This window comes from Fukomys damarensis, unplaced genomic scaffold (assembly GCF_012274545.1).
Source record: "Fukomys damarensis isolate Sample0158 unplaced genomic scaffold, DMR_v1.0_HiC HiC_scaffold_17, whole genome shotgun sequence".
Taxonomy (NCBI): Eukaryota; Metazoa; Chordata; class Mammalia; order Rodentia; family Bathyergidae; genus Fukomys; species Fukomys damarensis.
The window spans coordinates 81,663,979-81,679,285 of record NW_022900929.1 but is presented as its reverse complement, the minus strand read 5'-3'; the positions used below and the strand labels follow the sequence as shown (position 1 = coordinate 81,679,285).

The 15,307-nt window shown below is 50.9% G+C and overlaps 2 protein-coding genes across 2 annotated transcripts in view; one reads left to right on the top strand and one right to left on the bottom strand.

Annotated features, from left to right (window-relative positions):
* Positions 1–7,474, top strand: part of Dnaaf4 (dynein axonemal assembly factor 4) — a 31,865-nt gene extending 24,391 nt beyond the window's left edge. The window contains exons 6-9 of the mRNA XM_019205245.2: positions 817–926; positions 3,329–3,482; positions 5,054–5,159; positions 6,532–7,474. Coding sequence (XP_019060790.1) covers positions 817–926; positions 3,329–3,482; positions 5,054–5,159; positions 6,532–6,644 — 483 coding nt within the window. The 3' untranslated portion in view covers positions 6,645–7,474. The remainder of the gene's footprint in view (positions 1–816; positions 927–3,328; positions 3,483–5,053; positions 5,160–6,531) is intronic.
* Positions 7,475–7,932: 458 nt separating this feature from the next.
* CUNH15orf65 (chromosome unknown C15orf65 homolog) lies at positions 7,933–15,090 on the bottom strand. Its single transcript, XM_010609043.2, has 2 exons — positions 14,940–15,090; positions 7,933–8,361 (listed from the first exon to the last, which is right to left on the bottom strand). The coding sequence occupies exons 1-2, from the start codon at positions 14,952–14,954 to the stop codon at positions 8,029–8,031; spliced, it is 348 nt and encodes a 115-aa protein (XP_010607345.1). The 5' UTR covers positions 14,955–15,090; the 3' UTR covers positions 7,933–8,028.
* Between the last annotated feature and the right edge of the window lie 217 nt (positions 15,091–15,307).

The window sequence follows — 15,307 nt, the reverse complement described above, 5'->3', positions numbered from 1 at the left end:
TTCGCTGTGAGCCGTATACGCTTGTGATGCTACACTGTAATACATTTCAGTGTCTGCTCAAGACAAAGTGTATCTTGTCGGTTTGGGGGCTCAGAATACTTTTTTTTTTTGAGACAAGGTCTCACTGTGCAGTTCAAGCTGGCCTCCAACACATGGTGATCTTCCTGACTTAGCCTTCAAGTGCTGTGAGTATAGCTGGGTGCTGCCAGGCCCGGCTGGCTCAGAATACTACTGAGAGAACACTGGTTTAATATACAGTATTGTTGCCTATTCAAAGCGATTAACTGTTGCACGTGGCATTTATTTTATCAGATACATCATTTTCCATAATATATTTGTAGACTTCAGACAGGAGCTGGACATGGTGGTGCTGTAATCCCAGCATTTGGGAGGCTGAGGCAGGAGGATCACCGAGTTGGAGGACAGCCTGGGCTACGTAGTTGTGAGGACCAAGCCTCCCCGGGAGGTGCCAGGACAGGGGTCTGTTTAGCCCACGCAGCCCTTCGCCAGTGAGTTAATTAATTCCCCAATGAGGACACGAGCAGGGTCAGGCAGCAGCTGGAGGACAGCATGGGAGCTTGAGCTGGAGCCCCTTCCCAAGCTGCGAGCTTGGGGACCGCACACCTGTCCCTGCCGCGCCTGGAGGCTGAGGCTGCCAGGGCATTGGGAGGTGACCCGAGCAGAGTGTGACCGTGTGTGTCCTCAGGTGCCGTCCCCACAGGCGTGCACACAGGCCAGCCCGAGCTGCAGGGCGGGGTTTTGTCAGAGCATCACTCAGGAACCCGAACCACGCCCCCAGCTCCAGTCTCATTGCAGTGGCTGCACAAGCAGGCCCAGGCGCAGAGAGCCCTGAACGCCGGTGTTCCTGAGTTGTGTGATTTAAAAGAAGAAGAGAAGAGCCCCGATTGGTTGAGGGAAAAAGGAAAGTAAGTGATCTGAGCTCGCCAGGCGGTGCGTGGCTGGTGTAGAGTCGGAGTGGATCCCAGCAAGGTTTTCAGCACTGCGCGTGCATGTGTGGTGTGCTTGGTGGCGGGCAAGTGACCAGGCAGCAGGGCCTCTGTCCTGAAAAGGCCAGCAATGCCATGGCTACGTGTGACAGTCATTTGTGCACCTAAGTGTCCTAAAAATGAGAAATATCACATTATTTGGCGTGTTCACTAAAATCTCTCAAAAGTCCCTTTTGTAAGCCAGCCATGCTGGTGCACACTTGTAATCCCAGCACTCGGAAGGCTGAGGCAGGAGGATTTCCATGAGTTCCAGGCCAGCCTGAGCTAAGTGAGACTATCTCAAGAAACGACCAAACAAAAAAAATCGCTTTTGTGTTTAACATAATCCTTCCTGATGCCTCTCTTAGAAACAGGTGTTTCTAATACTAGAGATGTTAGTATTCACATCTATTTTTAGAAAATTGACATTACTATCCTTTTTCAAACAAATCTGCTCGTTTTCCTTTTCTTTTTTATTCTGGTACCAGAGATTGAACTCAGCCTTTTGCTTGTGAGGTAGGCACAGCGCCATTGAGCTAAATCCCTGGCCTCATAAAGAATCTTTTTTATATCCAAGCTGTCATTTTTTTTGTTGTTCTGTGTGACTTTTTTTGTTTGTTTAGACAGGGTCTCTGTTTGTAGGCCAGGCTGGCCTTAAACTCATGGCGAGATCCTCCTGCCTCAGCCTCTTGAGTGCTGGGGTCACAGGTATGTACCACCAAGCCCGGCTTCTGTGTGAACATTTTTTTTTTGGTACCAGGAATTGAACTCAGGAAGTTGTGCTTGCCAAGTAACTGCAGTGCCGCTGAGCTACACGCCCAGCCCATGTGCGAATATTTTAATATAGTTAACAAAATCTGAAGAGTGGCAGTTGGAGATCATAGTGTTGTGGATTTTTTTTCTTTTGGTGTTTTGAGACAAGGTCTCACTATGTAGTTGAGACTGACCTGGAACTCACTATGTAGCCCAGGCTGGTCTCGAACTCACAGCCTCCCGAGTGCTGGGATTACAGGCGTGGGCCACACCCAGCAACAGTGCTGTGGATCTTATTGATACCTCATAACAGAGCACCCCAGCTTGTGGCACAGTCCACACACACGTGTCAGAAGCCCAGTGAGTTCCAGGGTGGCGGTCAGTCTCGCCTGGGGGAGGCTGTGTTGTTGGCTGGCCCGGGCTTCTCTACTCCCTCCCAGGAGGGCCTTTCCACTCCCCCCTTACTGGGGTGCTGTGGTGCTTGGGGACACCTGTGCCGCCCCCGCCTCTGTTCCCCCAGGTCTCCTCCTGCCCTTTCAAAGAACCAACTCTTCGGTTCATTGAGCCTTGTGTTTTTTTGTCTCAATTTCATTAATTTCTGCTGTCTTCCATTAATTTCAGATTTGAATTGCTCTTGTTTTTCTAGGGCCTTGAGATGCATATGAATCACTAGTTGGTTTTGTTGTTATAGTTTTGCCTTTTTTTTGAGACAGGGTCTCTATGCAGTTCAGGCTGGTCTTTATTTATTTTTTATTTTTTGGTATGGGGGATAGAACTTGGGTCATTGCGCTTGCGAGGCAGGCGCGGGAACCACTGAGGTAAATCCCCGGCCCTCAGGCCCATCTTAAACTCACTTTGTAGCCCAGGCTAGCCTCGACCTCACAGCGATCCTCCTGCCTCAGCCTCCCGAGTGCTGGGTTACAAATATGAACCACGAGGTCTGCATTGGCGGTTTCGTCCTTGTGCGAGCATCGTGACTTCAAGACCAGCAGGCTTGGCGTCACCAGGCGATAGGTCACCCAGGTGCCCGCCCTGGACTGCAGTGTGCTCAGTGGCGGTGACCGCCTGCATCCTGTTGGTTCTGTCCACGGGAGCTCCCGAAAGCACGGGTTCCTGCCTGGGCGCAGGTGCCTCCCTCCCTGCGCAGGGCGCTCCTTGGCCCCGAGCCCTCCTCCACTCGGGTGCGGCTGACGCAGCCTGGTGCTGGCGGGACTCGCGGGTCGCGGGTAACCAGACGCCTGGCGAAGTTTACGGGGGGGGGCAGCTTCCCGTGTCCGTCTGTCTGTCTGTCGCACAGGGCAGGGTTTCTGTGTGCGTTTGATCCGAGCGTGCTCACTGACCAGCTTTGCTAACTGCAGCTTCTCTGGAGGGAGAGGAGTCTGGGCTGTCGCCTTCTCGACCACGGCCGGCAGGGGGAGAAGTTTCCCCAGGGCTTTGCTGTCTGACAGCACAGTCCCGGCCTCATTGGGGGGATGAGGGGCCGCCCCATGGCCATTGAGTGAGCGGAGGGCGGTGTGACCGGCCGGCCTTCCAGTGCTGCCTCTGTCTGTGCCACTGCTACATTGTCGCTTCTGGTTTTGTCTCCTTAGCAAATTGTTTGCAACAGAAAACTTCCTGGCGGCGATTAATGCGTACAGTTTAGCCATACGGCTGAATAACAAGCTGCCCGTGCTGTATCTCAATCGGGCTGCCGGCCACCTCAAACTGAGAAACTTGCACAAGGCCATCGAGGACGCTTCCAAGGTATATTCGTATCTCTGTGTTTATTTATACGTGGTGCTTTAGCATTCTTATCCTCACCGGGCATCATGGCACATGCCTGTATTCCCAGCGCTCTGGAGGCTGAGGCAGGAGGGTATCCTCAAGTTTGAGACCAGCCTGGGCTACACGGTGAGTTTAAGGCCGGTTCAAGGCCTATACAGTGAGACCTTGTCTCAGAAAAATAATTTTTCTTGTCCTGTATCTATTGGTCTAAATGATGTTCTTTGGCAAGATGTAGCTTGTTGGTAGAGTGCTTAACATGTGTGAGGGCCTGGGTTCAGCCCTCTGCACCACACACAAAAATTAAGTGAGTTTTTTTTCTCCTAAACAGTAGAGATGCGAAGCTTTTAAAAATGGATTTGCTTTATTACATCTCTTTTTGTGTTTTTTGAAAGGAGTTCTCACAGTGTAGTTCAGACTGGCCTTGAAGTCCCTTGTGTGTAATCCAGGCTGGCCTGAACTCTCAGAGATCCTGCTGCTTCCCAGTGCTGGGATGACAGGTTCGTGCCGCCATACCCAGCTAAAAGTGTAAGTTTATTTACTTATCTGGTGGTGCTAGGGGCTGAGCCCTGGGCATCATGGTGCCAGGCTGGCGCCCCACCCCTGGCTACCCTCTCCCCCATGACAGCTCATTGCTGCTTTACAGACCCAGGACTGGTGTGTGTCTGAGGCTTCAAGTAAGATCAGGCGCCACAGTGCCTTTGTCAGCGGACATCCACAAGGAAATTAGCGCGTTGTGACAACTGCACCCTTGGTGCTGTGAAAGCTCTCCGAGGAGCAGTGCGCGCCCTTCCTTCGTCATCTCTGCCGCTTTCTCCGAATCGGCCTGACTCAGCCAGTGTTGTGTCTTGGCTGCCCCTGTAGTATTTCTTGGAGGGGCTGCAGGCTGACCTCAGTGCTACAGTGCTTGCCTTGCATGCTTGGGCTGCTGGGAGAAACGGATTGTTGTTATAATCGTAGAACTGTCTTAGATTCCTGCAGCTTTTTCTTTGGGTGGCTGTTTTGTTTTTGAGATGGGATTGATCCTGCCTCAGCCTCCTGAGCTCTGGGATCACAGGCGTGCATCACCACGCCTGGCAGTGTGCTGAGATTTCAGAGGATCGGCCAGACTGAGCCCTGGGGCTGCTACCAATCTACAGGGACAACCAAACAGTTCCTTAAATTGTTCCACGTAAATATATATTTTTGATAAATTCTTGTATCAGCTACACCAAAAATTTAGGTGGGGAAGAGCTTGGGCCTTTTTTTTTTTTGCTGTGTTTTTCTTACATTTCCATTTGGAAGCTATGGCTGGCGCAGTGGCACACATCCGTCATTCCTGAACTCTGGAAGGCTGAGGCGGGAGGGCTGCACGTTCCAGCTGTGAAACTGGGCCACGTTTGAGGCGAGAACCTGCCTCACAATGAGAGATAAAAGAGGGGCTGGGCTGCAGAGCAGGGCCAAGGCCCTGGTTCAGGTCCCGGTGCTGAGGACGCACAGACCACAGAACCCCGGACAAGTGCCGCCCGGAGGCCGCGTGCTCCCCCGGCTCACGGCTGTTTGCTTTTCGCCAGGCTCTGGCGCTGCTCACCCCGCCCGTCGCAGACAATGCCGCTGCCAGAATGAAAGCGCACGTCCGCCGGGGAGCCGCGTTCTGCCAGCTGGAGCTGTACGCGGAAGGTGAGAGGCGGAGAGAGGTGCTTTCAGATAGGGACTTTGAGGACTGCGTGATTTTATAATTTCAGCATTTGTTTTACTCTTTTTTTTGTTTTTTGTTTTTTGTTTTTTTTGGTACCGGAGATCGAACTCGGGTCCTTGCATTTGCCAGGCAGGCGCTGGAACCACTGAGCTAAATATCCGGCCCTTGTTTTACTCTTAAAGTTATCAAAAATTAAAAATAGCTTTTGAAATTTTATTGATTGAATTGACCGTGGGACTGGGGATTGAAGCCAAGGCCTCTGCACTGAGCTGCATCCCAGCCTTTCTTTATTTTGAGCTAAGTCTTCTTAAATTGCCCAGTCTGGGCTTGAAATCATGATCCTCCTGCCTCAGCCTCTTACAGTGCTGGGATTACAGGCGTTTGCCACCATGCCTGGCCAGAATTATATCTTTAAAAAATTTATTGTAGGACTAAGGCTATAGCTCAGTGGTAAAGCACATGCCTACCATGTTCAAGGCCATGATTCAGACCCCAGCACCTCATACGTGAGTAGATGAGGAAATAAGTGAAATTTAAAAATTTAGCTGGGGTGGAAGCACATGTGGTAATCCCAGCGCTTGGGAGGCTGAAGCAGGAGGATCGCTAGGAGTTCAAGGCCAGCCTGGGCTACATAGAGAGATCCTGTCTCAAAAACAAAGGAAAAAGCAAACAGAAAAAGGCAGCTTGTAGAAGTGGGTAAACCAAGGCATGAGCCATGAGTTCAGGTCTAGGAAAATGCTGTGTTGTAAGACAGCGTTCCCTAGCGGATGTGTGGGGTAACCAAATCCTGTAGGCACAGGTGCAGGTGCGAGCTCATGAGCTAGTCCACACCAGGAGCAAACCCAGGGCTTGCCTGACTGAAGGGCCCTAACTGGGCCTCAGGTGTTGAGGGCTCACGGGTTTACCTGTAGTTACTGTGCTGCCCTGGCGAACCTGGGCTAGCAGCCCGATGGCCTTCAGGCTGTCTTCCCACTTTCCTTTCTGGAGGCCTTGCTGAAGTGCTCCCGAGGGCGTCCCTGTAGTCCCAGCACCTGGGAGGCTGAGGCAGGAGGATCACAAATTCTAGCCCAGGCCTGGCAATTTAGTGACTGAGCAAGACCCTGTCCCACAATTAGAAGACAACGGGCCGGGTTCAATCCCGAGTACGATAAATAAAGTAAATAAATAGCTGCTTCTTTCTGAGCCCTGAGTGAGATGGTAACTGTTCTCTGAATCGTGGAAGAAGCCTATGACCCTGTAGGAGTACTGTCATATGGGAGGGTGGGAACGGATGTAAAACCCGCTCATTGTGAAATGTCGGGCTCAGTACTCAGAAAGTCTTGGTTTTGTTGGCTGCTGTTGCCATGGATGCAGGCCTGCAGGACTACGAAGCTGCTCTTAGGATCAACCCAGCTGACGCAGCTGTGCGGAAGGATGCTGAGAAGATTCGGGACGTACTCCAAGGAACCGCGCCAACGTCACCCTGAGTGCTTAGGACCAGGTTTTCAAGGTACTTTTTCAAAAGGAGGAGCGCGGCATGGTGGCGCACCCTTCTGATTGTACCAGTTAGGAGGCTGAAGCAGGACGATCTAGCGTTCCACGCCAGTCTGGGCTATATAACGAGATTCAGTCTCAACGAAACAGAGCTGGAGACTTTGGGAATCTTTGGACATACTGTAGCTGATTGTGCAGTCCATGAGCTGTTTAATACTGAGTCCTGTAAGGGCTACATGTGACACGTCTGTGGAAAGGGAAGAGTTTGCATTACATCATTTCCAAACAAGAATGACCGCATAATTATATGTATCTGTAGCACATTGTTTGTTGCTGTTATCAAATTACGGTGGCTTTTGGGACAGAGCCGTTGCTGTGGTTGCCGGGACACATACTGAGTAGTAGTTCACACTGTGGAATCTTCCAGGGAGTGCTTGTGTTCTCTGAAGCCCCTCTGTAATAGCTCCTACTCTGACCCACACACACTCAGAGCCTGCTGTTTCTTTACGACCTTGTGCCCACCTGCTGCAAAAACAACTACTCTGCTGAGAAAACCTTACCTTCAACTTTGTTGTAAAAACAGAACAAAAACTTTGGCTGTTTTCAAAGAACAAAACTAAGATCATTTAGTGCATAGATCTTGGGCTGTTTACAAGATAGTGAGTCTCGGTAAATGAGCAAAAAGGCGGCTTCCACCTCAGAAGGGCCAAAGAAAGCAGAAAGAATAAAGCACAGCTGGCACACGCTGGGACCCCAGCTCTCAGGAGACGGAGGCAGAGGCAGAGGTGGAGGCAGGAGGGTTGCTGTGAGTTCAAGGCCAGCCTGGGCCACTTAGTGAGACCCTCTAAAAAAAATGCAAATGGCCAGCTCTCAGGAGGGCCACAAGTTCAAACCTGGCCAGGGCCACTCAGCAAGACGCCATCTCAAAACAAAAGAAATAAAAAGGGCTGAGGTGCAGCTCAGAGGTATGGAGCCTGCTCGAAGCCTGTTTGGTTCCCAACCCTGGAAGAAAGACAAAGATAGCACATTCAGGTAGAGCCACACCTGGAGGCTGAGCCAGCAGGGTCACAAGTCTGAGCCCAGCACAGACATGTAGACTCAAGGAGACCCTGAACTGTGTAACCCAGGCCACTGGGAGGCTGAGGCAGGAGGACTGTGAACTCCATGCCATCCTGGCTTACACAACGAGACCCTATCTGAAAAAAGAAAGGAGAAAAAGTCACTGTCACTCAGTTATCACATGAAAATTTCTTTATTTCTTAAAAGTGTATTTCACTTATTCAAATCTCTGTGCTTTTACCCTAGGTATTCTAGCCTTGGATTTGCACCTCGTGTTCCTGGGTTTTTTTCCCCTTAAGTTGTCAAAGGAATATACTTTCATAGAGTGTGCTGAAAGTTGGGGAAATCAAGGGCTCTGGTTCTGTCGGGCGCCGTGTTGAGACCGTGGTTCTGGTAGAGTCCCGTCGCTCTGAGGTGGCTGGAAAACACCTGCACTCTTGGGGTGTAGGTGCAGGGCAGGAATGGCGGCATCGGCATGGCTTCCCCATGGCTGCTGTTGCTGGTCCTGTACATGATCATGCGGGGCTGCGAGGCAGGGGTGGCCGTGCACAGCGTCTTTGGGTCCAACATGCAGGAGAACACGGGGTTGCCTGGGTTCACACACGGAGGCCACGATGCAGCCTTCATTTCTGCGTCTGAAGTCCTCTCGTCCTACAAGGCAAACACAGGAAGCCTAGCAATCACAGAACAAAGAAATGTTCCGAATCGCTCCATTTGGGGCTCTGGTTGGAAAGCACTGAAGAATGCACCTGTAGTAAATGACTCATGTGTACACAGCAAACTTGAAGCAGTTTTTTAAAAATGCTATACTAAACTGGGCATGGTGGCACACGCCGATAATCCCAGCACTCGGGAGGCTGAGGCAGGAGGATCGCTGTGAGTTCGAGACCAGCCTGGGCTACATAGTGAGCTCCAGGTCAGTGTCAACTACATAGTGAGACCCTGTCTCAAAAAACCAAGAAAAAAAAAAAAAGCTATACTAAACTGGGCATGGTGGCGCATGCCTGGAATCCAAGCACTCGGGAGGCTGAGGCAGGAGGATTACAAGTTCAAATCCGGTCTAGGCAGTTACAAGAAAAAAAAAAAAAAGCTATACTAAACTGGGCATGGTGGCGCATGCCTGGAATCCAAGCACTCGGGAGGCTGAGGCAGGAGGATTACAAGTTCAAATCCGGTCTAGGCAGTTTAGGAATGTATCAAGACCCAATCTCAAAATAAAAAAAGGCTGGAATGTACTGCAGTGTGAAGGCCCTAGGTTTAATTCCCAGTGCCATGAAAAAAAAATGTCTTTTATCAATACCTTGAAAATGTCTTAAAATTTTGTGAATCATTGCGAAAATCTGTAATAAATCACAGTTGGACGTGGAAGTTCAATTCAGTTTTGTCTTGGTTCTGGGGATCGAACTCAGGACCTTGCGCTTGCGAGGCAGGCGGTACCACTGACCTAAAACCCCGGCCTTCAATTCCGTTTTTATAGTGGACAGGCATGAAGCGGATAAGCATACAGCGAATGGAATGAGTTTGTGGTAAGTGCTGTGGGTCGGGGCTCTGAGCATCTGGCAAAGGCTCGGGAAATCCGAGCAAGCGAAGCCCGGCAGGAGGTGGTGGGCATCGCAGCCAGCAGGGTCGGGGCCCAGAGCTGCGTGCGGCTGTCCCGAGCTGAGGAGGGCTGCCCTCCAGGGTCTCAGTCGTGCTGAATTTGAGGTCCCAGCACTGAGCTGGAGCACCAGTCCAGTACACAGGGCCCTGGGCTCAGCTCCCAGCACTGCCCAAACTCCTCTTAAAGGCCAGTGACAAACCCCCAGACCAACCCAGCAGCACCACCATTCGCTAATACATGGGAAGGGTTTCAGCCAGGCAGAAGATAGCGCAGAAGCAGATCAAACTTACATTCCTCCACTGACTCCCTGGCACAGTGCTGCTGTGAGACCCGGATCAGGTGAAGGCTGCACCAGGCGGGGCCACCAGGAGCCCTGCAAGGGCTCACAGGCTTATGGCAGGGAACCGGCCACTCCTGAAAAGCTGGGCAAGTGTGACCACCCCTCGATCCCAGCATGCTGTAGGCTCTGGGTTCGAACCCAGGCACCCTCCCCCCACCCCGCCATCATGACTTGGAACCCTGAAATTTTAGTTTTGAATTCTACCCAAAAGAAATTCTGTCATGGTTGGGCATGGTGCTACAGGCCTGTAATCCTAGCTGCTTGAGAGGCCGAGGGAGGAAGACCATAAATTTGAGGCCAGCCTGGGCAATTAGTAAGACCCTGTTTCAAAAGTTTTGTTTTGTTTGTCAAAACAGGGTCTCACTAGTTCAGGCTGGCCTTGAACTCAGGGTGATCCTCCTGCCTCAGCCTCAGCGTGCTGGGATTGCAGGTGTGTACTACCACCCCTGGTTTATACCACTTTGAAAGACTCACACCTGGCGCATGCCTATAATCCTAGCACTTGGGAGGCTGAGGCAGAAGCTTTGCCACGAGTTCGAGGCCAGCCTGAACTACATAATGAGTCCATGCCCCCGCCCCCAAAGAGGGCCAGGGATTCAGTTTAGTGGTGCTGCCACCTGCCTCATAAGAGCAAGGTCCCCAGTTCAATCCCTGGTACAAAAGAAACAAAAAAAGACACACCAATCCAGGTTCCTTGACCCCTTCAGCTCCCGCCACCAAGTGCTAGGTGATGGCTGCACCTCCAGGTCTGGGGTTTGCCTCCTTTTAATCACGAGGGAACACACTGTCAGGACTGTGCCAGGGCTGCTCCTCTGCGAGCTGTGCGCTGTGGGGTAACTTGCCCTCCCTTTGCACTGTGTTGGGCATTCCACTTTCCACATTCTGAGGCAAAGAGACACTGAGATGGTGCTACCAGCTGATAATCTTCCTTTAGATTTACCGAATCCAGACTCTGGTGCCTTCACATTCCATGAGAAAATGCAAAGCCCATTTTGTTCTTTATTATAGGCACTGGCTGACACTGTTTGTCAATTGCTGTGGTCTTTCCCCTTGCAGCCATGGGGACTGAGCTGGGGACTGAGCCAGGGCCTTCACACCGAGCTACATCCCCAGCCCTTTTAAAATTCTGAGTCTTGCTAAATTGCCCGGGCTGGACTTGAGCCTGTGCCCCTCTTACTGTAGATAGGTAAGTTAATTAGATATCTTGTAGGCAGTTAGACAGGACTGGGCTTTGAGGAGCCAACATGGAGGACAACCATGACACCGTCACTGAAGGTCAGCATGGTAAAAAGAGAAAATACCACACCCATATACTTCCCCTAAGGATGAGTAGTAGTGACCAATATTCTAAATAGGTATGATCACCTGGGTGGGGACCAAGATCTTTCCGGAAAGATCCCTGACCCACTCTTACCACCCAAAATCCTGCTCATTCCTTGTACACTTGCTGTGACTTGTTCCCCACTGGATCCCCATTTAATCGGTATCACCTAAACCACTACACTTGTCATAATCTCATTGGTTGATCATAGATTTGTCCACTTTGTGATTTCTCACTGGATCAGTGTCACCAGTGACTGTACTTATAATCCTACTAGTTGACTACAGTTTTGTCCCACCTTGAACCTGCCTCACCTCATGGCTCTGTTCCATAAAACACCTTTGAGAAGCGGGGGGAGCAGGCAGCCCGCTTTCCCGACCCACGTCTGTCTCTCTTAGACAAAAACTTTCCTACTCTTAACCTCCGTTGTTCCTATAATTCATTCTTTGATTTTAGAGAACACGAACTCAAGCTTCAGACTCCAGCAGGTCTGGGAGTTGCATCCCCCCCACTCGCCACAGCCTCCAGTGCTGCCCAGTTGGAGGCATGAGTGACCACACCTAGTTTAAATACTTTTGAAAAGTTTTTTGATCACAGTGGCCTTTGAAGATTCTATCAAAAAAATTCAACCCAAGAATTATTTTTTTCCCCTTTAAACTTTTTGTTGAATACTAGGAACTGAACCCAGGCTTTCACAATGAACTACATCCCCATCCCTTTTTAGGGCCTTGCTAAACCACTAACTTGCCCAGGTGGGGCTCACACTTGAGATCCTTCTGCCTCAGCCTCCCATGGTGCTGGGATTACAGGTGTGTGCTAATGTCTAGCTGTGACAGAGCCATCTTTAAGGCCACTTCAATCTTTCAGCCGTGCTAATTAACTAGACACAAAGGCTGGGTGGCCCCTCACACCCAGCCTTTGGTGAGCCCTGGCAGAGCCGGATTTCTAGTCCCAGTGTAGGTCCCCAGACTCCCCACCCCCTCCCTGGGGCTGCTCCTCCTCCAGGGTGCTGCTGCAGCTCCTGCCCTGGCGCTGTAGCTGCAGGGAGCTGTTGGGGTTGGGGTGTGGACTTCCCCAGCACTTGGAGGCCCCGCTGCTACTCCCAGCCTCACTGGAGCACTGGGCCTCCTGCTCCTGACAGGTGGAGGCAGCTGAGGGAGTACGGAACTGAGGACGGTGGACAGGAAACAAGGAAATTGTAACTCAAAAGTGGCATTTTGGGGGCTGTTTTGAGACAGGGTCTTGCTATGTAGTCCAGGTTGGCCTTGAACCCAAGTGCTGGGGTCACAGGCATGTGCCACCAGCTCAGCCCCACAGTTTTCTTAAAAGTACAATTTTTTCTTTTCTTTTGTACCAGGGCTCAAACTCAGACCTTGGCTCACAAGGCAGGCAGCGGAACCACTGAGCTAAATGCCCAGCCCTAAAAGTATAGTTTTTAACTCCTGGCTTGGCACTCGAAGGTGACCCCAGCACTTAGGAGTCAGGAGGAAAGCTGCAAGTTGGAGGCCGTCCTGATCTGCATCATGAACCTGCATACTGAACCTGTTCCATACCTGTGATCCCAGTCTAATCTTATTTATTTGAATTCTGAAACACACACATTCTTAGCACATTGAAGAGGCGGTGCGATGTAAACAGGGCTGGGCACATAGCTCAACTGTACAGCACTTGCCTAGCACCACGAGACCTGGGGTAAGCCTCAGCTCCACCAAATAAACATCACTTTCTGAGTGCACACCTGTGATCCCAGCACTGGGGAGGCTGAGGCAGGAGGATCACCCAGTGTTCAGGCCAGCCTGAACTGCATAGCGAGTCCCTGTCTCAGAAAACAAAACAGTTATAAAAAGGAAGACTGGGACTCCATCCAGCAGTCACTCAAGGTCATTCATATCAGTTCTGTCTAGGTTGGTCTATGCTTTTCTTCTAGGCCTATCACACCCAAATCCTGTAAGGGTGATAAAGGGAACTGACTGAAGAGTTCACAGAATGACTCAGGCAAAGCATCTTCCATCACTACCTAAAAACGTAACTGGTGGGCTGCTATACCCTGAAAATGGGATTGACAAAGCTGCAGATTTCCACGCCCAAACATCAAGATTCCCAACTCCGAACTGCAGCAAGCTTCTAAGAGGGCCTGCATTGTCTGTCTTTCAAGAAATACTTTTGATTTCTGCCTAATAACCCCCTCGATGCTTCTGATGCATCCTGAAAACCCTTTTTCTGAGACTCGATCAGGGAACCTCCTGGGACTCTGTCTGGCCAGCAGACCATGGTCAGGAGCTAAGGAGGCCTTGGGAAGCCAATGAGGCAGGTGGGGCTTTGGAGAGCGAGCAACAGGCTGTAGGGCCTTGTGGATCACGGAGCAGCCAGCAGTTTCACTGGGAAACTTGTACTGTATTTGTCCACCCCGGCTGGGAACACTGTGGAGCATGGTGAAGGGTTACTCCTGCAGCTTTTGTGTGGTACCGGGGATGGACTCAGGGCCTCTTCCATTCAGCTCTGTCCCTAGTTATTTTTTGTTTGTTTTTCGAGGCAGGGTCTCACTGTGTAGTTGAGACTGACCTGGAACTCACTATGTAGCCCAGACTGGTCTTGAACTCACAGCGATCCTCCTGCCTCAGCCTCCCAAGTGCTGGGATCACAGGTGTGTGCTACCACATCCACTGTCCCTAGTCATTTTTAATCCTGAGCAAGTTAGCTAAGTAGCTAACACACACACACACACCCCGCTGGGCTGGAAATTTGTCTTCCTACTTCAGTCTGTGCTGAGATCACTACCAGGCAATTTAAATATGACTGGAAACATCAATGTTTATATGAATTAAAATTCTATTCTTTTTAAGACTCTACAGTAGACTTGTAGTGAGGCTGAGGTTTTTCAAAAATCCTAAAACTAGCCATCACATAATCTGGATTTCTTCAACTCTAAAAGAAGGTAAGAATGTTTACTTTTGGGCTGGCAATGTCCTCTACCTTTAAGATCCTGCAGACTACTGGACCTTGGCTGAGTGGAACATCAGACTAGAATATCTCCACCAATGTGGTAGATCCTCCAGCCTCAGCCTGCAGGCTTATCTCGGGCTGTCTTTACTCCTTCAATAGCCACTTGCCAAAAACCGGTATCTGACTTAACATCCTGAGACTTCAGGTACATCTATCAGAATACTGAAATCTGACACACCTCACCAGCCCTGAAGCTATGAAGGCTGTGAGTTAAGTCTATCCTCCTCCGTTGTACAGATCACACCAGTCAATGTAGCTTTGGTAGAGGCCCTGGGTTCAATCCCCAGTATCACTTAGCCCCCCCAAGAGAAAAAGTTTTCTAGAGGCACAGCATTTTGTCAAGTTTGAGAGCACAAAACTTTTAGAATTTCAAGTTTGGCGGGTCGGGGTTCCGCCACCTGCCTTGAAAGCGCAAGGTTCAGTTCCATCCTAGTACCAAAAAAAAAAAAAAATGTTTTTTCACGTTTGGGTTTCTTTAGCCAGGCTCCGTTCAGCATAATCCAGTTCACCCTAAATTCCAGTTAGCGTCTCAGCAAAATTGTTTTGCAATGTGGAGTTCTAACCAGAAATGTTTTTTTTTTTTTTTTTTTTTTTTTTTTTTTTTTTTTTTTTTTCGGTATTGGGACTTGAACGCAGGGCCTTAACACTGTGCTGCATCCCAGCCATTTGTTTGCTTTATTTTGAAATTGGCACTCATGGTGACTAAGTTGCCCAGGCGGGGTTGGAACTTGTGACGCTCCTGCCTCAGCCTCCCAGAGTGCAGGGATAGCAGGATTGAGCGACCACGCACGGCCCGCTTCCCTTTCTGTTGTTTTGCCCGAAAGAGTCCTGGAGGCGTTGCACAAGGCGGAACTGCGCCCTCCGCCCCTCTCCACCTCCAGAACCCTGCGCCTAGGTTTGCCAAGTGCAAAGCTCCACGGCCGCCTGGAAGGATTTCTGCGCTGGGCCCTTCGGCCGGCACAGACCCGCCTAGACGCCATCCTCCCGCTTGATTCCTCGGGCCAGTGCAGTCCTTCCCGCCACAACAGGCCAGGTCCGGCGGAGGGCGCCCGGGGAGGATCCGCTCTGCGGACCCTGTCCGCCGGGTCCGGAAAGCTGTGCGTTCTCTCCGGCGCTTGCCGCCGTCTCCTTAGCAACTGGTCCGGCTCGGGGCCCGGATGTTGTGAGGTCCGCAGCCCGGCGACTTCCGGTGGTTTGCATATACCTGGGAGTTGTAGTTCGTTGGGTCATAGGCGCCTGGCTCGGAGCGCGAGCGGGACTGCATCTCCCGGCATGCGCCGCGCTCAGACCCCGCCTCCGGCCGCGGCGGCCGCAAGCAGGTTGTTTTTATGAG